The sequence below is a fragment of the Cygnus atratus genome, chromosome 6 (assembly GCF_013377495.2).
Source record: "Cygnus atratus isolate AKBS03 ecotype Queensland, Australia chromosome 6, CAtr_DNAZoo_HiC_assembly, whole genome shotgun sequence".
Lineage (NCBI taxonomy): Eukaryota > Metazoa > Chordata > Aves > Anseriformes > Anatidae > Cygnus > Cygnus atratus.
The window spans coordinates 30,528,496-30,550,535 of NC_066367.1; the positions used below are offsets into that span (position 1 = coordinate 30,528,496).

General features: G+C 43.5%; 1 protein-coding gene across 2 annotated transcripts; it reads right to left on the minus strand.

Annotated features, from left to right (window-relative positions):
- Window positions 1-803: 803 nt before the first annotated feature.
- Window positions 804-20,658, minus strand: LOC118252650 (protein mono-ADP-ribosyltransferase PARP14-like). Of its 2 annotated transcripts, XM_035556152.2 has the most exons (19): window positions 20,404-20,658; window positions 20,196-20,302; window positions 20,057-20,105; window positions 19,501-19,575; window positions 18,561-18,755; window positions 17,341-17,628; window positions 15,551-15,787; window positions 12,415-14,669; window positions 10,699-10,935; window positions 10,205-10,426; window positions 9,109-9,187; window positions 8,048-8,197; window positions 7,471-7,533; window positions 6,387-6,554; window positions 5,262-5,468; window positions 4,569-5,162; window positions 3,184-3,329; window positions 1,755-1,929; window positions 804-1,561 (listed from the first exon to the last, which is right to left on the minus strand). In XM_035556152.2, the coding sequence occupies exons 1-19, from the start codon at window positions 20,588-20,590 to the stop codon at window positions 1,272-1,274; spliced, it is 5,724 nt and encodes a 1,907-aa protein (XP_035412045.1). In that variant the 5' UTR covers window positions 20,591-20,658; the 3' UTR covers window positions 804-1,271. The 2 variants fall into 2 exon arrangements, with proteins under 2 accessions (XP_035412045.1, XP_035412044.1); XM_035556151.2 differs by having other exon boundaries at window positions 20,057-20,302.
- Between the last annotated feature and the right edge of the window lie 1,382 nt (window positions 20,659-22,040).

The window sequence follows — 22,040 nt, forward strand, 5'->3', positions numbered from 1 at the left end:
CACCATACCTAGTTGAGCACATTCATCTTCAACTGCTTTCCCAGCACCTTCCAGAATTGCTTTAGAGACACCTTAAATGAGAAGAGGCATATGATTCTTCTGTTACTCCTGTTAAAGCCCTGTCTAAAGCAGAACTGGATCCCACTTACTCTCTCATTTCTGGTAACAGTACAGGTTACCTGATGAATTCAGCAGAGCCAAGAACTGTTAAAAAGGCGGAGGTGCTGCAGCACTCTGCTTTCTCAGTAGACCTCACGCCACCTGATGCTGTCAGAAGTATTTTTTTATTCTATCAATATGCTACAGAGATTATATTGCTCTGCTTCCCCCCGCCCCCAGTGAAACTCTGAACTTTGACTTGGTTAATGATTACCTCTTTGAAATAACCTATTTCCTCAAGCCTTATCAAAAAGGCCTTAAACCAAACTAACAAACACACAAACAAACCTCCCCTCCCCTCTTCCAACACACGCACCCCTTGCCTTTCTTTGCCCTGTTCTTTTCTCCTTAAGATCACAGGAAGGGCACTACAGGTAGTGTACAAGAGCAGGAACACCTTCCTTATGCTTATTTTCATGGCTCTCTTAGGCTATACCTAATTAATTTGGGTATTAACTAATTGCAGAAGGGATTGGGTGAGGTTTACAGAACCTCTTACTGACATGCCCGGGAGGGCTAGCGTATTAAAATCAAGCACCAGCCTATTAGAGAATTCAATCCCCAAGTAGCTGCCTGTAAGTGAACTTTTGAAAACCAATGCTAAATATCTTGAGAGATTGTTTAGGCAAACACAAGCCATTAACTACAATTAGTTCCTTTATTGAAATCCACAGTAAATGACAGCATTACAATTTATGATATCTTCTCATACTCTATCAGAAATGCAACACCATGCAGTCACTGGCTGAGAGAATGTCTCTTTCAATTCCCCAACAGCACTACCCACTCTTCATTGCAACTAGGATGGCCAGAATGCTGCAGGAAAAGGCCAAGATAGCATAAAGGGGGTGGACAGGTGTAGGATTTCTACTGAAAACTACTGCTAGGTTCCATGTCAAACTGAACTCCTGTTAGATACGTTCAACTGCTGGAAAAAAAGTAGTCTATGGCAGTGCTATCAAAAATTGCCAAAGGTTGCTTAAATATAAACAAGCTTTAAGAAAATAATTTGATAAAACTATTTGTTTTCACTGATCTATATATATGTATTTAATATGCAGGACAGATTCATAAAATGAAGAGACATACAAACTTTGCTGCAATCAAACTGCTCATCTAGTGAAAGTGATAAGGTATTCTGGGTAAGCCTGAATGTCATTAAAAATGATAAACATGGATGGATTGTTTACGTTATCAGTTGAACTATCAAACAGATCCACGGAGTTGCTAGCACTTTTTGGTCTTGGAGTAATTGATCCTCTTGTCCCTTGAGAATATTCTCCAACAAGTACTCGAGCCACATACATGTACTTCTTTCCATCCACGTCTGGTTTAGAATAGGTGTCCTGGGCAGAATAGCTGGCGTTAACAGCGAAGTAAGTTCCATTTCCAAAGTTTGCAGCTATAGTCAGGAAAAAAAAATGTATTTCATTAATAACAATCACTTATCCGCCAAGAGATTCACAGGCTCTAATGATGGCAATAGGGAGATTTAACAAAACAAAACACTTTGCATACAAGGTAGGACTACACAGAGGACATGAGTTATTCCTAGCCCTATTCAGGGAAATGAGCAGTTTTGAAATTCACATTACCGTGCATTCCAGCATAGCTCCGATTAAATCCAGTGTTGTTAATTAAGCTTAATGACTCCTTACTTGTCCCATGAAACAAAATCTTCTCATTATCTCCATTGACATTTTTCTCAGCCATTTGACGCTTTTTTATTTGGTAGGCCTTCCACAAAAATGAGTTCTGTATCCTTTCAATCTGCGAAGTTTGAAAATAAGACGTTTTGAAAATAAGACTTTTTTTTTTAGCTTGTCCTCATAAAAAGCATCATTGTATCAACGATTCAGTGTTCCAAGATTCTACTCCTAGCTACAACACCTGTAGGCTACATTATAAAATAAGTTAGGCACATCACTCCAGATTTCAGCACTACAGACGACAGAACCCAACCCAAAACGCAACAGGGAAATAACATGGGATAGTTTTGTGTATGACCCAGAAACTTGCAAAACACCTACCTGCCAAGCACATGTGGGTTAAGGCAGAAAATGCTCTGCTCTACTATAGCAAAAGTGATCTAATGAAACTTTAGAGGCAATTGCTTAAGACTCGCTCCAAATACCTTAACTTGATGCAACATCAAATTGATTCTGATTAAAATTGGTAAAACAGACGGTATTACTGCCACTAATCTCTTTGGGGAAACGTCCTGAATAATCTCTCGTGCAACTTGACCGCTGAGTAGTTGATGCCCATGTAAGTGACACTTACATGCAGAGGTATGTAGCCTTGCCGCTTCAGGAGTAGATAATGCTTGAAGCTAATAGTTTGACTGCAAAAAATTTACTGGATATCGACAATGTCAAAACCGGCTTCATACAATCAAGCCAGCTCAAATGAGGGGTACCCTCTTGAAGATTAACACACTGGCACACAGTCTGGCACATGCTCCTATGCTACCAGAAGCGAACAGTCAGTAGTGCTGAAACAGGAAGTGTTTTAGGAAGAGTATTTGTGTAGACCTAAGCAATAACAGCTTTCATTAGCACATTGCTTTTCACTTGTTTCTGGGTAAGTAATCCCCTCTGCTTGCTGTTCTGACACTTGAATAAGGAGAAGAGTGAAATGCATTCTAGCTACATGAACAGAGAGCATACACACAGGCACTTCCATTAAAATCACCCTACTTGACATGTTTTCAAGCATCGTAAGTCTTGGTGTCAGAAACAGCTTCTTCTTGAGAGTGGAGATATTTTGCAACAGATTTGAAGGTCATAAACATCACATTAAATACCTGTGCAGGTACTTATAGTTTTGTGCATCCTCTTCAGACAATTAATTAAAAACATATTATAAGTCAATTAGGAAAGCAGATAAAACTGTGTCTGTTTCTTTTCCCATAGAGTCTTGTCCCACAAGTCCTAACAGAATTTATTTTTCCACTGTTTACTAGTCGCTATTCATGAGTTGTTATCAAAGTATTTATGCTTAGAAACGATGACATGCTTTTACCTTTTCAATTTTTAGAGACCGAGTGGTCTTCAGAAACCTTTCTGCCACCTCTTTGTATTCCTTTGTTTCTGGTTTTAGTTCCACGATCTTGAGTTGCTGGTTTTGCATATCATCCCACGTTTCAGGGAGCACTGTGGTTTCTTGATCTGCAGGAGAAACACAATCGATTACCCAAATCCCCTACTTAACGAGAAATATGCTCTCCTACAACCCCCTCTGAAAACTTGTACACCTAGCTTACCACTAGTGCCTGTTGGCTTTTGTCACCCAAGAGTATTTCTTTTAAAACCAACCAACCAAAGGAGTAGGGCGTTTCAGTTCCCAGGTTGTCATTGCACTGGCAGTTGATGTGCCTGAATGGGTAGCTCCTAGACGAACCTGTTCTCCTTCACTACTGAAGAGGAACCATTTGCAGCATCTTTTACCAGTAGCCTTCCATGCAAAACAAGTTTTCAAGGACGTGGGTCAAATTCAAAAATACTGAGTACTTAAAGGGTTTGGGAATGGGCGCAACACATCAATCAATCAATCACATCAATCAATCCATTCTTTAATTGCTTTCTGCCCACATTAGGAAGGAAACAGGTACTGATAATTCTCAACTAGAAGCAAAACATCTGAACAAGGGAGATTTTAAGAAAACACTGTCTGTAAGGCAGAATTCTTCCCCTTTATCATTTCATGAGATGCCTAGTACTGAGCTCTGTTGTCAAACACTAACGTTGATGCATACACTAAGAACATCCAGCACATTAGGTTCCATCAAATGAAGAGGGCCTCATCCTTTCAAGAGTGACATTTTTTGGTAATAAAACAAAAATAAATAGATATTTGAAAGAACGTGCAGGCTGAATTATTAAGGCACTGGGAATTGGATGGCTACTTAAACCTGTCAACTTTCATTTTCAAGTGTTGAATTGAAAATAAATTGTTCCTGTTAAAATTAAAAATATGCCGCTGGAAAACTGCGTGACAGCAGGATGAGGAAAAGTAACCCACTGGGAAAAGTCCTGTATGGACGAGACAGAGAGTGCACAAGAGAGCTCCTTGTAATGTAAATGTCTGAAAGTAAATAGAGAGGACAGATCTCAAAACAGAAATGAACTAGCTCAGATCTAGAATGAAAACTGCTACAAGCATATCTAATTATTGCTAGTCAGCCTGTTAAGAAACTCTGAAGGCATTATCTGTATTTCTAACAGTTTTAAATAACTGCATGATTCTTTTATTTTCATTTCCCACTAATTCCTATCTACATTCTCCAGAAGCTGACCCGCACAAAGCTCCTAGCAGTATTTTACATATTCTTATTTCTTTCTCTTACTAGGCTAGACGCAACCTGGTTTCATGTTTGAGTATCAACCTGCCAACATGCTTTTACTTACCTTCAGATTTATTAATACGCATAATGGGTTTACGTTGTCCTTGGTCATCTATAGCACATTTATCAGCTATGTTCACTGTGTATTTTTTCTTTTGAATCATGACTGAAATCTCTTTCTTCTTTTCTTCAAAAGCATTTTCCAAGTGCATATTTGTCAGCCTGTCAAATGGCACATAGGAATCGTTTTCTAAATATTTCCACTCAATTAAGTTTTTTAAAAGTTCCGCTTTGATCTCTTCCTGTTTAGCAGCTTTTACCCTGTGGATCATGTCTTGAATACTTGAATAAGCAAACCAGACGTCTTTACTAACTCCTGAAATTTGAATAATGTTGCTTGTCAAGTGAAGAGCAATATTTCGACTTTTCTGTAGGTCACACAGTTCCTCATGCTCTGCTTCACCAAAATCCAAGATAGAGTCATCCTTGATTTCTGTGTGAAACTGTTCCTTTAAAATTGCACTTTTCAACCAGGCTTCTGTTTCTTCCACTTGTTTTTTGTTTTCACCACAAATCTGAACAACAGCCTGATCAATTTTCTTTTCCAAAACTGCTTTGTGTTTTCCCTTTGGGGACTGTTTCTCAGAGTTCAGGAGTGCTACATTGAAATATACAAATACTGTAATTAGTACCAGCTGAGAATGGTTAACATTAAAGATTGATCTATAACCTCTATTTAAGAGTGACATCTACTTACATGCTAACTTGGAAAAAAACGATTTGGATTTAGTTTTACCAGGACTTCCTCTTTTCTTCATGCTTGTATGGAACACACTCAGCAGATGTGGCTGAAAGATGACAACTTTAATAGTTTTCACAGATGGAGCGGTGTTACTCCTTGCAAAGTCAATTACTGCATTCATCATCTCATCAGCTGCTACATCTGGAAGACGGCCTGCCTGACCTGGAACAAGTTATAAATATTTTGCCTTTAAAAACAATTAATAACTTACAGCAGACTAAAAGATCTTTAAAAGAACAGTTATGATCATACCCACAATCACTTATATCACAAATGACTCACAAGTAACTTTGGGCTTGCAATTTAAAAAAGGTTTCAATCTATCAGGAAGAGGAAGTTCAAGACCATCTTTCCAGCAAGGGAAAAAATGGAAGTTTACTATTATTGACATGGCAACTGATAAGGTTATGATGCAGATGTTGTGGCTTGGCTACCTGAAAGGCCAGAGAGCTGACACTCCATAGGCCAGCAGGCAACTCTTTGCTCCAAGAACAGGTCTATTTTTATTCAGGCAAGAGGTCCATTCATGCATGAGGTCCTACAGTAAAAGAATGGAGAACTGGGGATTTTTACTGAACTAACTGAAAACTACATGAAACAAAAAAGGACAATCTGCCACTTTTGATAGGTTCACATTCCAGCTGTATCAGCCCCACGTGTGCATCAGCTAGAAGGAATTCTATCGTCTATGGGTTTCACCAATGGAGAATTAGTTCCCTGGGCATTCTCTGATGAGCTGCCCACGCATATCAGGCTGCTGTGACAAATATTTATGGTTCTCCATAAAAGTATAGACGTACCTTTGAACCCCTGTTAGCAAGGGATCAGCTAAGGAAGCATCAGCTCTAGATCACTCATACTTTTCGTGTATGAGCAGACTGCAGAGTGAAGCTTTAAGACTTCATAAGATTCCAGTGACGGTTTTAATGTCTGAATGCTCTTGTTCTTGGCTATTTTTTTTTGGTTTGTTTGTTTTTAAAAACAAACAACAACCCTTCCAGACAAATCAAACTCATCGCTTGAGTCATGAGATCAACAGAATCGCACGCACTGAACCTGTTCAAAAAGGGAGACACAAACCTGTTCCAATCGCTGGGAAGGTGACAGAGGCATACTGCTGGATTTCACACTCCCGAAGCACTTTGGAGACTTGCACCTTGATGTTATCTTGGCCAACAACATGAATTATTTTTTTGCATGGCAGGCTTCCTGCTTGGGTGGTTATATAACCATTGTTAGGTTGCAAGGCTGAAACAAGAAGGAGAAAGTAAACAATCAACAATTATCTACAATGTAAATGTGTACCAATCCTCATTAGGAGAAAATGAACGATGACAAAGGATAAGAAAATAAACAATGACGAAGCCCCAGGATAAGCTTCAAGTATCCTTCCACATGCGATCAAGCCCCCTCTCTTTATTTTTACTTTCTAGGATTCACTTTATATTTAAGAAACACTTGCCTTGTTAGGCAAATAAGTTTTGTGTGCCTTTATTTGTCAAACTTGCTCTGCAGATGCGAAGAACTTCACACAGACTAGGTACTATACTCAGTATTTACACAAAGAAGCGTGCCACCTACCCTCAGGCTGCCTAGCCTGAATTTTCCTCTTGGTCTGCACAACAGGGGTTTAACTCCCATCTCCTCCATGTAATTTTTGCTTTGGTTGGTCTTCTGAGTGGACCTCCACACCAGACTCTTTCCTACTTCCCTTATTTTGCAGGCTTTCAAACCACATACTTTTTCATCCTTACTCCCCATTCACTGGGTTTGCTGTTCACTAGCTGAATTTGGTCCACAAATAAATGCCTCTTCTGAGGCAAGCACCCAAATTCACTATTTTTCCCTCTTGGTCACACAGAGGATATGGTAGTGGGTTGCTAGTGAAGACAACAGTAAACATATTTTCTCACTCGGGGAAGAGGAAAGAAGCTGCAGGTAGAGAGTTGCTCCCAATGAGGTATGACTTCCTCTATTAGCAATTCTGCCAGCATCATCCCCTGCTCGTGGCTCTGCTCTCTGTAGACTTGATTTGTCTATGTCACTCAAAGCTTTATTGGAATAAGAAGATGTGACAATAGATCTAGTTCTTTACATATGCTTTCCAACAAATTCCCTGCCATGCTTGAACCCCTTCAGAAAGGTCAGAAACATTGCACCATACCTAGTTGAGCACATTCATCTTCAACTGCTTTCCCAGCACCTTCCAGAATTGCTTTAGAGACACCTTAAATGAGAAGAGGCATATGATTCTTCTGTTACTCCTGTTAAAGCCCTATCTAAGGCAGAACTGGATACCACTTACTCTCTCATTTCTGATAACAGTACAGGTTATAACTGAGAAGCATTGTTGTCTAAAAGTTAGGCTTATGCTTTTCAACTCAAAATGTCTAGGGTACCAAAAAGCTTCACTGTGATCAAAACCTCAGTGAGGTTAGTCTTCTCCTTTAGTCCAAAGGATGTTCTATAAAAAGATTCTATTGAAATATTAACGTTATTAGTTTCAATTTTCTGCAAGTCTTTAGCATGTTATCCTGTAGCACAGAACAACGAAGTTTCAGACACTTCCTAATAGGACCTTTGTACCCTAAGAAGCAAAACTGAAACCAGGCTGTGAAACAAGAAGTTTTGAAACATTGACAAAAAAAAGTAAAAAGAAAAAGAAACCACGCTCCCTGCTCTCCTTATTCAGCCCTTCCAACCACAAGTACTGTTTTCACGTGTAATACCAACAAAAGTACCTGCTTTGAGGCTGAAACTTTGGTTTGTTATGTTTACAATGACGTCTCCCTTTTCCTTGGTAATATCACCAGCAGCCACCTGGAACACGATGGAGCCAATTGTCATTTCATACACATCCTGTGCTGGGGTTGAAACGGGACCAAAGAAAGCTGCAGGAAAGAGATACAGACACTAAGCAGAAGGGAGCGATGAGGTAAAAGCCAGGGGACTTGTTCATGGGTACAATCCTTACAGACCACGATTTGGCTCCAGACTCTGCCTGTGAAGACAACTGCCTGCATTGTTAACTGAAAATCATTCCTTCTCATGGGAGTCTTAGATCAGCCTTCACCTACTCCCATCATTGCTATCTATGCTGAGAGAGCAGAAAAAACATATTTCATTGCACACCTGAGACTCTTCTTTGCAGCATCTTACTATATAAGCCTTTGCAAAACATGGAAGTATTTCAGCAACAAACTTTTCAAGTCTCACTCTTTTGCTTCTGTCACACAGAGTGTTCAGGCAAGTTCTCTACGATATGACAGGAACTTTTTACCTATGCATTACTTGTAAAAACTTGACTGAGTTTCCAACGTATGCTCCTTTACTATGCTCTGCAGTCTGATTGGACTGGATAGCACGAAAGAAGTTTCAGGTTGGTTTTGCTACTGATCTGAACGTAAAAGATTTGAGAGTTTCCAAAGAGGCCCCTGTAAGACACATCAACAGGAACTCACCAGCCTTCCCAGGACATGCGGAGACCGCTGCAGCAAAAGGAAGAAGCCTCACTTGTGCCTTCTGCTATCCTTATTGTAGGGGCACTTTATCCAGATAATGAATCCCAAGTACGTTTTTCCTTAGCATCTCTGACACTGTTTCAGCTATCACAGACACTCATCCTGAAAACGCTATACGCAGCTTTTACAGCAGCCACTTTGACTGCTGCTTGGCTTTTGGGAATGACATACTCACCAATATCTAAATACCTATAATGAATACATTCTCTGGAATATTTAAGAGCAAAATAAATAAAAAAAACAAGCCACCATGGACACAACTTCTTTAAGAAAAACATTACCTGTGGCTTGACTAGTCTCATCTGGAACAGTCTTGTCTACACTATTCCCATATCGGTTCTGAAATTCGTCTGAAAATTCCTAGAGAAGGAAATTACAGTCAACTGCTGTAGAAGTTGAAGTAACACAGTAGAAACAAGGGCTTGAAAAATAAAGTTAAAAAGACATTTAGAAAGAGCTCAATGCAAATTACTTCATATCATCTGCCACAATGCTGACGGCAAGTCTTGACACACTGTTGCTCTCAGAGAGCAAGGTTATTCTACGCAAGCAACAGACAGAATTGATAAACAACTAAGTCAAAGCCCTAGTTACCATTCCAGAGCAATACATCAACAAATGGCATCCTTACATCGAGGGACTAATTTACACTCTAACTCAGGTCTTGCAGCTAATTCCATTCTTCTCTATGCACAATAACTCAGGCTTTGGCACAGCAGCCTTCAAGTTCAGCCTTTGAAAAAGCGTTAGATACTGCACTAAGTGGCAGAACTCATCAGATACCGAAACATTTACTTGGACATTACTTCACAACGTGACTGCTCTCTTTTGAAAGACTGATGTGTTAAATGAGCAACTTGAGCACAGACATCGAAAATCTACACTAATGTGATACTGAAGAAAGAGGGATGCAGAACACTGGTATGTTTTCTACTGGAGAAGTTTACCTGCACACAGTCCTAGCATAATTATTCTTCCTGAAAGACATTAGTTAAACCCATGGAAATCACCCCTTTTTCCCCCCAGAGTGAAGACACCGATGCAGAAGCTGCAGCAAATTTGCACGTAGGCGAGCCCTATGGGACTTCACAAGATAAAGAGTAATTACACTTTTATCTGTATTACTGCCAAGGTATAGAAAGGACAGCAAACAAGCAGGGCTGTTCAAGACAAGCAGGTGACTATCAGGAGAAGCACCATGTAGAGACCTTTCACTATAGGGTAGAGAGACCGTCAGCAAACTGTGCTCTTCTTTATTCTTTGAGTATGAGAACAACCAGCCTGAAGATTCTTTGGAGAACATCAGACAGCCAAGTGTCGTCAGACAGACCCAGATAAAACAGCATGTAATAGAGAGAGAAAAACATGGTAACTCACCTGAATATTATCTTTGTCTTTTGGATGCAACAGAAAGTGAACCTCCTTAAGAGAATTTACTTTCTTTTTACTACTGAATTCAAACACTTTGTCAAACAGCAATTTAGCAACAACAGACCTTGGGAATCCCAAGTTCCCTGTCCCAATTGCCGGGAAAGTAATTGACGTTAAAAACTGTTTCTCAGCGTTCTGCAGGCATTCTGTGATGATGTTGCCCAAGACCTGCAAAGCACAATTAGTTTTTTCAGTTACTGAAAGACATTTTCTGCAGAATATGCAATTTAGCACTTTCCCTTTTTGCTATCTCTTGGTATTAAACTACAGCGATTACATACATCAAAAGGAATGTATTAGACAACAAGGGATGAGCCACACAGCTAGAAAAAAGAATAATCCAAACTCACTCATTTCCCCCATTTCAAAGGAGAGGTTGCATTAAATCCACTACAAAGCCCAGTCAAATTAAGAGTTTAGGCAAATAAAAACTCTTATACCGTCTTTGGAGATGCAGTTCCCTGTGACCATCCAGGTACGACAGCGTGAAATACAAATTTGCAATCTAGATTGCAACCTTTTGTTGTGAACACAGATCCTTCATCAGCTGTTTTTTGTAGGCCCTCTCCACGTAAGTGGTCCTGAAGCATTGGCCCTGCCTTGCTTAGCAAAGCTTTGCCAAGTGGCCCATTATTAAGCTGTAGATCTTTGGCAACACTGACGACAACAGCGTCTGTCTGAAAGACACACAAGCAAAAACTCCAGCTCTTAAGTATCAAGTTAAAAAGTTTTACATTGATTAATTAAATACAGCCTGTCTGCTGATTTACAAGGAAAAAGTTTTGGGGCAGCAATTGGAATGAACAAAGCTTTGGAATAAAACAGAAAAGTTGTGCTCAGTTCTAATACCATGAGCGTGCCTGAAACCGTATAACAGATGAGTTAACAGTGAAATTTGTTTCAACCTGACAAGAAAAAAAATAGAATCAGTAGACCAAGAATGCGGAACTCTACCTCCATTTGAAAAACATTCATGCAAGCTTAGTCTCTAAGAGACTCACAGACCGGAAGACTACATTCAAGTTGCCCTCGTCCCAGCATCACAGAGGTAATGCAGGACAAAGCTCCAGCTCAACCCCTGTGTCTGCTGAGCCTGGAGCACAGCTGACGTGACTGGTCGGTGCAAAGAAGGAGAAGCTGAGAAAGAACAAGACTGGAGGAAACGTAAGGAAAAAGAGAAGTGAGAAAAGCACTCATTTAGAAGGGAGAGAAATAGAAAAGGCATCGTGTCAAGCACTGTGTTCAGGTCTTCAGGAAAGACCTCTATATGTATTTTAAAATATTTATTCTGCTCTGGACAACTGGAGGAGCTGTATGCACAAGCTGTGGGATGCATCCGCTCCTGAAAGGATCAGCTGGCCGCTGCAGAGAGGATTCTGCAAGAAGCTGCTTCCAGCATGGGTGATGCCAGTAGAGTAGCTCCCAGGCCACCTAACAGCACTTCAGTGCTGGAAGTAACTGGATGAATAGCAAAGTTAGCTCTCCACGGGGAAAGCAACAGCAGCCGTACACAGCACACCAGCCTTCACCAGCGCCATAGTGGGCAGCAGTTTCCCAGATCAATATCCTACAGACACAGGGCAAGCCTGGCTGGCTCTGGGCAGAGGACTCAGTACAGGCACAGGATCAGATGTGCCTGGCTGCGCTGCCTCGGGGACACGATGGATCCGAGAGCAGCCAAGCCACTTGTCAGGGTATTCATGTTAACCAGCGCTGAGCACCCCGTTTTGTTTCCGTGCAAGCACCATCTCTTTACTGCATTCCTGCAATCGGCACTTCCAGGAAGGTCAGTGCTGCATGCAGGTGGCTCCTGCACAGCAAGGTAGGGTCAGGAGTAGCCCAGAATCATTTCTGCTGACCCCAGTTGTTTCTACAAAACTATACTGCTCCACACCACAGGGTCCCCTGTGTCTCTGTTAGCAGATGAGGGAACACAGTGCTACACAGCCATCTCTATCACAAACGACAGTCATCTTAACAGCAATTAATATCTGCAGTGATAGATGATTCCAATAACACATCAAGCATGTTATGTTGCTAATTACAGATGATGGACTAAGGGTTTTTTTGTTTTGTTTTGTTCTCCCCTCCCTCCCATATTTTAAAACATGCTTTACTTCAAACTGGACAAACAGCCTATCACTTAAAATACTTACTGTAGCATCTTCAATGCTTCCTTTTTTCAGCATGATGCTAAGACCTTCCTCAGTTGTTACCGATGTGAAGCTCATGTCGGTCTGAGTTTTCCTTTTGGTAGGCTGACGAACTGTCTTGGTCTGATGCACTGATCTGGAAGAAGGTTCATAATCCGAAAACACTTTTTTCAGTGCCTCGGTGAAAGCCTGAACCTTATCCGCTGTGATATCCACAAGATGAATCTCCTTCAAGCTGCTTTCCCCCCTGAACTCTTCCAAGGTTTCCTTGATGGATGACACAATTGTATCTGCACACTTCTGCAGCGGGAAGCCAAAGATCCCTCCACTAACAGAAGGGAAAGCTATAGAACGATGATTGTATGTTTCAGCCAGTCGTAGGCTCTTTTTAACTGCCTCTTTCAATAAATACACACACTTTCCTGCTTCATCCCTACTCCACCGGGGCCCAACAGCATGAATGATGTTTTTGCAGGGGAGTTTCCCAGCACCTGTGATAACCGCACGCCCGGGCTGCAATCGGCCATAATTCCTCACCAGCTCATTACACCTCGTTTGCAGCTCTGGACCAGCTGCTTGTAGCAGCGCCTCAGCAAGGCCACCGATGTGTTTCAGGTCTTCGTTTGATGCGTTCACCACAACATCAACATGATGAGTGCACAAGTTAGCTTGATAAACTGCTATTGAAACTCCGCCCATGGTCACCTGCATATGGGGCTTGCCTACATCACTGTGTTTTTGTTGTTCTTCCTGATGTTCTTCTGGCTCTTCTTCCAGCTTGATTAGACAGTTAAACTCTTGCTTCAAACAGGCAACAAAAAAGTGTTCTCTTTCTTTGAAATATGACTTTGCTCCTGGCTCATTAATTACCACACGCTTATAATGCAGGCTGGACAGAATTTGCTCAACTAGGGTGGCTCCCTTCAGCACTTCTCTTCTTGGCCCACTCAAGGATATAACTCTGCGTTTCTCCAGCACGCCAAAGTCAACTTTCACACCTTTATTCTTTAAGTCATCCCAAACTGAGGTCTTCTCTTTCTCAAAGTACATTATGACTACGGTGGGCTTTCCTCCGATGACCTTTTCTATTTGTGTGTTTTCATCTATGAAGCCAAAGAGTTCCTCAAAGGCTTTTGCTACTGCTTGAGAACAACCAGCAACAACGATCTCACTCCCTATCTTAGTGACCACTACAGCTTCATTGGAGCAGTTCTGCTGGGTGAGCATTTTCCATTCCTTCTTCTCAACGACTGACTCATCCTCCAAAGCAATGCTTTTATAGTCCAGTTCCTTCTTTATTTCTTCCTCTGCTTTTAGGAGAGTTTCAGCACCATTCCCTTTCAAGATGACAGCATCTGTGTCAAGCTCATAAAAGGCACTGATTTGTTTTGACATAAACAGACTCTGTGACAGGGTTTCGTTATCAACACTTTGTAAAAACTGGAAAATGTAAGGATGGATACTAATGGTTTTCTTTGCCATTTTGTGCACGTTAACCAATATTTCCCCTTTGACTTTATAAACTTCCTCAGGCACTCCACACAGGTTAATTAGCTTCTGTGTACTATCGTAAGTTATATGCAGAGCTGGGAATTCCGTGTGAATTTTTTCTTCAAGACCAGTACTCTGTAAAATTGCAAAGTCCCCTGGATTTAGCAACAGTATTTCTTCAGTTCTTTGCTTTTGTCTTTCAATTTCTCTGGTGGCTTTTTCTATGAGCAACTTCAGCTCCTGTTCAACATCCTTTAGAACATCTTTGTCACCTACTAGGACAAGGAAATCCTTGGAAACACCTGCGATTAACAAAAGTTCATCGTGGACAAAGCTGTTTTTAATGGCTTCCCACACCTCTGCACTTACTTGATATTTAATTGCTACATACTTTGATATGCTACGTGAAAATGCTGTGGAAACTGTTTCATTCCATGTCCTGATCAATCGAGCCACTGATCTCTTTGACTCAGACAAAGCAGCTGAAGATAACTTCAAGATAACTTCTGGTTCTGCACAACTGGGTTTAGGCCATGTTATCTCACAGTTATAATTTGCCAGTTCAGAACTTATCGCCTCAGTTAGGCCATTTTTTCTCCATAAGAACTGACAGATATAGGGATCCAGTGGCACTGTAACTGGATCTGGCACCTTTATTGGCGGCCCTTCCTTTCCGTATAGAGCTGTTCCCAGTGACAAGTAGTAAGGATAGACAGAGATTGGTGTTTTGTTGAGTAAATGCTGCTTTGCCAAGACATTGTTTACATCTGAAACAAACAAAACAGACAAAAAAATTAACGTTAGCACCTAAAACCACGGAACTTTGAAAAATAATAAAGCAACAGTTAACAAAAAGTTTACTACATATTAATGTTTATATGTAAGAAGAGTCTTACACGAGTTTTCCTACCTTCCCAGATAAAAATAATTCCAAATTATTGAAGAGTTACCAGTTTTAAATGACAAAAACTAAACTAGGAAGAGCCAGTTAAGAACCAACAATGTCCACCTCCAGGAGGAAGTAAGTAGAGCACAGGGCTGTTTTTGTCCCCATCTGTTATGCTCTACTCAAAGTGGCCAACTCAGTAGTTGTCTGGGCTATTACTCAGTAGTATCAAATCACAGATACTTTTTTGGGGGGGAAAATGGAGGAGCTATCTTCTTCCACTTCCCTTAGCTCTCCTCTTCTCTGCAGCTCCTCCACCTTCCCCCTTCTCCTCCACCTTCCACAGAAGCTCATGTTTCTGGCACTGGCTGGACAAGCCACATAACTTGTTGTCTAGCCAAAAAAAAGTCCAATAAATTGTCCTCAGATGAGGCAGACAGCACAAACTGCCACTGGGCAACTGGTGATGAAGGCTCTGCACTGTGTGGGCTGTGTTTTCCTCAAATGAATTTAAACTGTAAGCTGAACTCTGTAAGGGGAGAGACCTGGGTGAAAAACAAACTGCATAAGAAGAAGAGCTCTATACATCATGCCCAGCTGGTCCAAAACTTTAGTTTGCACTTCTGGTTGGCAGCGATCTGCTTACAAAGCAGCAGATCTGCCATTTTATGAGGGCAAAGTCGCTATTCCTTCAGAAAATCTGCATTTTGATTGTTAAGGGAGAGGACTGCAAGAAATAAGGTTTCTGCATTTCTGCATTACCTTTATGATCACTGAACGTAATGATAGCTGCTCCTTCGTCATGCAGTTGCTGAACATCCACGACTTGTGCACCTCCATTCTTTTTGCTTTCAAAGTAGATAGTTATGTAGTCACTGGGTGTGTTAGGTGGTATATTTTCAGCCCTAACACTTTTTGTTAAGTCAAGGCAACGTGCAGTAATATTTTGTTTCTTTACTCTTTGGCTTTGGTTTAGCTTCTGAACAATTTCCTCTGTATCTAGAAAGAGAAGGGAGGAAAGAAACAAGTTCAAACCAGTAGCTCATTCTCTGCTCTGGCGTGAGCAGACTATCACCGTATGCACTGACCACAGCACTGAATTATGAAGCATCTGTCAAAATGGTGGTGCCCACAAAGCTAACTTGTTTCCACACACTCAGCTTCTGTCAGCTATTCCTCACCAGAAGGTTGACTGCAATTATTGAGGTACAATGACTGCAGACAGAATTCATCACTAGTTTTCCTAGTGAGGAGCACTTGGTCTCTTTAACCCCAAAAGAAAATAAGATCAGGTTCATTTATACACAACTAATCAGACAGAAGTCGAGAGTTTAAATTCAGATTCTTTCAGTTTTATGATAAATACGTCCTATTATTTTGGCCCTTCCCCACCCTGCTGTCACCGTGGTAAGAGACAGACAAGTCACTTTTAGGTGCGCGTTTGCCTGACAGACCTGTTTTTTTAAGGATCTACTTATTTCCTCCAGGCTACACCAAAAATCTGGGACCAGACCACAGTGAGAGGCAAATTCTATCCAACTTCTACAGTAGAAAACTCCATGCCTTGTCAAAGCTTAAAAGCTTATTTGGTTTAGTTATACCACCGACTAATCCCTCCACAACTTTAAAATTTCTGAACAACTCCATTCTTATATATTACCAGTACTACAACCGTTCCCACAAGGTTGATTTAAACTGGCATGTAACTTGTTTTCATCACATTCTACCTTCTAAAGAGACTTCCAGCTTTTCCTCCACAGAAGAAACAGTTCTCTCTGCTTTCCCGTTCCCCCTCCTCAGCCAAACTCAAGCGCATGTGAAATCACCTTGTCCCTAAGTGTGCTCAAGCACAGCAGCACTGACAGAATGCTGCAGCCAGTTTCCTGCTGTCAGTTTAATTCAGTTCCCCTGGAAATGAAGCTTTGTTTTCCCTACATCATCAGTTATGGCACTGGCTTACACCACTTACTGTTGCCCCTGTCCTGGGATGGGATTTGTTAACAGTATCACCCAGAAATCTTGGCAGGGACCAGTCCATCCAGCCCAGTATCCTGTCTCCTGCAACAGCCACAGCAGGTATCTCAACAGCTGTAAGATGCTGCTGCTTCCTTAAGTCTCTACCAACCTCCAACTATTTCTTAGTACAGAAGATTTCCCAAGCATGATGCAGTCTATTTAATAACCATAAAAGGCTCTGTTCTAAGCAGTTCTTCAATTTTCCCTTAAACCCATGCAAACTTATTACACGTAGCACCTTTTGGGAAGCAGAACCTTTACCATTGATCTATTTTAAGACCCACCATATACTTTTGTTGCTTTCATATAGTTTATTTTTAGCCCTACCCATTCTGTTCACTCTTCTCATTTACACTGGCCTTTATACCTTACAGATAAAAGGTATCATTGACATTCCTAGAGCCACTACTCATTTAAAATGATGCAGGATCAGATTTTTCCTTAAGCCAATGACAAAATATACTTCATTTCCCACTCCCTCCCACTAACAGAAAAGTAGCTCGTGAGAGAAATCTGCAACCTGGACTTCTCCTTACCTGTACTTTCAGTAAAAGCAACTACAGCAGCCTGCATTTCAGGTATCATTTCCACACTGAAGTCCCCGTCTTCCTCTGACAAGCCACTGATGTTCTCTACCAGCATAATTAGCACATAATTTTTTATTGTCTCCTGCACATTTTCAAGCACAACTAAGGGGGAATGCAGGGATGCTTCAGAGTTTTCCACTCGGAATGGCTCCTGGGTAGTCTCCACTTGCCAAGGCTTCACGAACAGATTGATCTTCTTCACTGAGTGATGTTCCCTTTGCAAGACTTCTTGGGCATCTAGTTCCACATGGAAACAAACAAGAAAGATGTGATTTTCATCTTCCTCCCTTCTCCCAAGAGCGGATCAATATTGTAAAGCTATACTCTAAAGTCTGGCCAGCCGTATTTTCCTCATACGAAGAAAAGAAGAAACAGAAACAAGACCAAAAAAAGGGGGGGAGAAGTTATTTTTGAGCGCTACCTCCTTCCTACTACTGTCCTCAAGTGCAAAAAAACCTGTTTTCTAGGTATCTGTTTTAGATATAACAGCAAATAAAGAAAGGGGTTTTCATCCTGCTTATCTGTGCATTTAACAGATATGACTATTTCTTCTGCAGAAACAGTTTCGTCTTTTTGTACATGTCCTTCACTTGCTAACAAGTAGTCAACACTACTTTAGCCTGGAGCAAAGCATAGGAAAACTACAGATAAATTGAGACTACTTTAAACTTTTTTTTTTTCTTTTGTAAACAGAGGCAAGCATTCACCTCTGTCTTATAAATACCTGGAATTTACTACCTCTTTTCTTCCTAATCTCCCAAACCCTGGCAACTGAAATTAGTAAGTAGATACTTTTTCTTTTCTTTCATATGATCTGCAATTAACTTATGCACTATGCTTTATCCTGTCTCCTGAGCAAGAACTAAAGTTGACTTGTTCTGCAGTGCTCCTGACATGAGCTTTCCTGTATTGTTCTCTGTAAGCCTTGATCTAGCACTTGGGACAGGTCTAGAGAACCACTTCTTTCCTTGCAGGTTATTACAAACACTGTCAGAAACCCGCATCTAAATTGGACAGACAGGTACACCTACTGCTTTTACATCCTGTCACTCTCCAGAATAATATGACATTTCTATCATAGCAATGCCCACAAAGAAATCCATCACCAGCAAAGGTCTGTTTTTAAAAGGGAGCATTATTAATACAACAGCCATAAGATACAATCATACCTTCCTTATCATGAAAGGTGATGATCATTAGCTGATCCTTTCTGACCCAGGACTTGATGGGCCCCCCACCAGACTTCTTTTTATTTTCAAAGTACATTTCCACAACTTCGTCTTCTATTTCTTCCCCAGGGGCAGTGGTTACTACTATGACAGAATTCCTAGAGTCCGTTTCTGCTTCCAGATTCGCACATGTTTCTAAAATGAAAGATCACACCCTGCTGCCTTAGGCAAAAATTAAGAGAACAAATAACCAGTAATTCAGTTTTGTTACACAACATCCTTTGAAGCCCAAACAAACCCAGTGTATCACTATTGTGAGTTTTCCTACCAACATATGAGGAGAAAAGGCTTCCATTTGTCCCTGGTAGGGACAGCAAAATAACGGCTATGAAAGCTTCTTCAAAATCCACAGCGAGGAGAACCATCACTCTTCTGCCCATGTTTTCTCCCCATCGGCAGTTCCCACCATGGCTGCGGGTCACCATGGCTCTATACCTGCAGGCTGCCACAGGGTACACAGCCGATGACGTTCTGCCACCAGTCGCCTAGGTGGGATGAGAGGCCTTATGCTGCCTCATGGGTGGGGATGGTGGCGGCTGGAAAGGTCTGGGCAGCGACGTCCTTACCCTGAAAGGGTCAGCATCCACTGCGCGCTTCCTGAGGAGCTGAACTTTCTGAGATAGTCAGTGAAGTAGGAGAGTTTCTTAAAGAGACTCAAATATATATATTTTTTCCTTTGTGTGAGTCCCTTTAGGAAGTCATCATCTTGGGAGAAGAACATCTATGTATCTTTATCTTTTAGCCTAAGACAATGATTTCTGCACTAGATTAGACAAACACCAGCAGCCATCCAGGTGACCGGGGCACTGCTGCAGCATAAAGGTCAATGAAAACCCTCGAGGCAAGAACACGCCGGTCTTTTGATAAGTGGCATCCTTACCTGTTTTCTCCTGCTGAAGGCACACAGAAGCATCCTCATTCTTGCAGGTGGGAAGAGACGCGCAGGGTTCATTAACTAGAGATAAATGACACCACTCTCAGCCTCTGCGCACGCAGCCACAGCTACGGTGCTGCTGAACGCGGGACCTGCAAGACGACCCTCCTCCGGAGGGAAGCGCCTTGGAAAACCAGGCGCTTAGGTCGGGTTTTTCTGACTCCCGGTGAGCTCCCTACCTGCTGCTTGCTTTAAAACACCATGGGACGCAGCCAAACGAGAAGATATAAATGGGAACAGACATCAGACCCTCACGCCCGCCCCGCGCATTACTCCACGAAGGAGCGTTTCCCGTGCGGAGGTGGGCGTGCTGCCGAGTAAGCTCCAGCCTGGAGGAGTTGATCTCGGCCAGAACCGCAACCAAGCACGCAGGGAGCGCCAGTCCCTTCCACCTACGCCTGGCGAGGAGCTAAAGGTTCGGGGCAGCGCTTTGTGACTGCAACTCCCTTCCAAACACGAACCGGGACGGGGGGGGGGGGCACAAAGCACGGTGGGCGCTTACCCCCGCGGCGTCCCGCAGCTCTCCCTGGCTCCTCGGCCGGGCCCGGCTCCTGCAGGCGGAACGAGAGGTTGGGGGGTGGGGGGGGGGGAGGCAGCGGCTGCAGCCCCCCGGGTGTCCTCCCCCCTCGGTCCCACCTCACCTGCGGCAAGCCGCCGTCCGCCGGGGGCTCGGTGACGAGCAGCGACAGCCTCCCCCGGGACCCAAGGTCCAGCTCATGTCCCTGCCGGTCGAGCACCCGCTGCCTCACTGCCAACACGACAGGAGATGGTGAGGGGGGGGGGGGGGGGGGAGTGGGAGGAGAGGCGGCCGCCATCGCATCCCCACCGCCCCTCAGGACCCCCCCTCACCGTCGGGGCGGGCGAAGCAGACGAGGAGGTGGCCGGGCCCATCCCGCAGCTCGCACTCGCCGCCGCCCGAGCGCTTGTGGCTCTGGAAGTAGAGGAGCAGCTTCTTGCGCAGGGCGGCCGGCGGCTCGCCCGCGCCCCAGTCGCCGCGCACCAGCAGCGGGAAGGCGGCCGCCCGCGGCCCCGACATGGCCGCCCCGCAGCCCCGTCCCGTCCCTCGGCCCCGCCGCCGTCGCCTCCCTCGGCCCCGCCGCTTTCGGTTTCATTTCTCCGGCGAGGAAACGCCGCCGGGCCCGGCTCCGCCCCGCCGCCGGCGAGGGGACGGGACGAGACGGCCCTGAGGAGAAGGGCGGCTCCCGGCCCCTCCTCGCCGCACGGAGGGGGTGCGGGGAGCCCAGAGCGGCCGCCGCCGCTCGGTGGCTGAGCTTGTAATGGGGATGGGGTACGGCAGGTTTTCCTCCTTCTGCGAAGTAAAATCCCCTGCTTCCGTAACTCTGCCTCGGACAGACTGCTAACCCCGTGCCAGGCGGCAACGGCCTCTCCTCCTCCTGACCCACACACGACACCCATAGATTCACAGAATCATTAGGGTTGGAAGAGACCTCCAAGACCATCTGGTCCAACCACCACCCTGCTACCAATGTCACCCACTAAACCATGTCCCTAAGCACCACGTCCAACCTTTCCTTAAACGCCCCCAGGGACGGTGGCACCACCAGCTCCCTGGGCAACCCGTCCCAATGCCTGACTGCTCTTTCTGAGAAGAAATGTCTCCTAATTTCCATCCTGAACTTCCCCTGGCGCAACCTGAGGCCATTCCCTCTGGTCCTATCACTGGTTACCTGTGAGAAGAGGCCGACCCCCAGCTCCCCACAGCTTCCTTTCGGACAGTTGCAGAGAGCCATAAGGCCTCCCCTGAGCCTCCTCTTCTCCAGACCAAACACCCCCAGCTCCCTCAGCCGCTCCTCACAGGACTTGTGTTCCACGTCCTTCACCAGCTTCGTTGCCCTTCTCCGGACACGCTCCAGGGCCTCGATGTCCTTGTAGCGAGGGGCCCAAAGCTAAACACAGTACTCAAGCTGCAGCACCCAGTCACAGAGCTTACAGTTTTTAACCACAAGCTCCTTGCTGTGTATCTTACTGTTGTGCCCAAATATGAGGCACTGAAACAGCGGGTAGGGAATGGAAACACGTTCCCTCTAACGTCACTGAGAATACATCTAGGAAGTGGCTAAAAACCAAATGTCCTTAAATATAACAAACACAGATGGATGTCAGATACATATAGGTATTGTCAGACACACCGCTGAGCAGACCCCATCGGAATTCCCTTGTCTCTCGGTGGGCAAATAATCTTTTGTTTCCTAGCATGCTGCTCTCTCAACAGGTAGCCGGGGTACATGTTCTCCTCCCTGGCCGGAGCCCAGGCAAAATATCTGACTAAATCAGATAGATTTATTCCTCAACTGTACAGGTATGATTAGAAGATAAAGGTCTTGTGCAGCTCTAATTACAGGATAAAGGCTTGGCAACTTTCCCTGACAGCTGGCAGGGCTCTTACTCCTCTGTTGGCCATCAGCCCGCAACACTTTGCCATAGATAAAATGGAGGCAGGTGAATTTTCAGACAGGGGTCTAAAA

What these genes read in the sequence shown, in the direction of transcription:
- LOC118252650 (XM_035556151.2), bottom strand. Translation starts at nt 20,590, where the DNA reads ATGTCGGGGCCGCGGGCGGCCGCCTTCCCGCTGCTGGTGCGCGGCGAC. An exon ending in TACGTTCAGTGATCATAAAG is followed by an intron (nt 14,670 to 15,550) that starts GTAATGCAGAAA and finishes TGTTTGTTTCAG; the next exon opens with ATGTAAACAATGTCTTGGCA. An exon ending in GCGTATTAATAAATCTGAAG is followed by an intron (nt 3,330 to 4,568) that starts GTAAGTAAAAGC and finishes TTTCTCCTGCAG; the next exon opens with ATCAAGAAACCACAGTGCTC.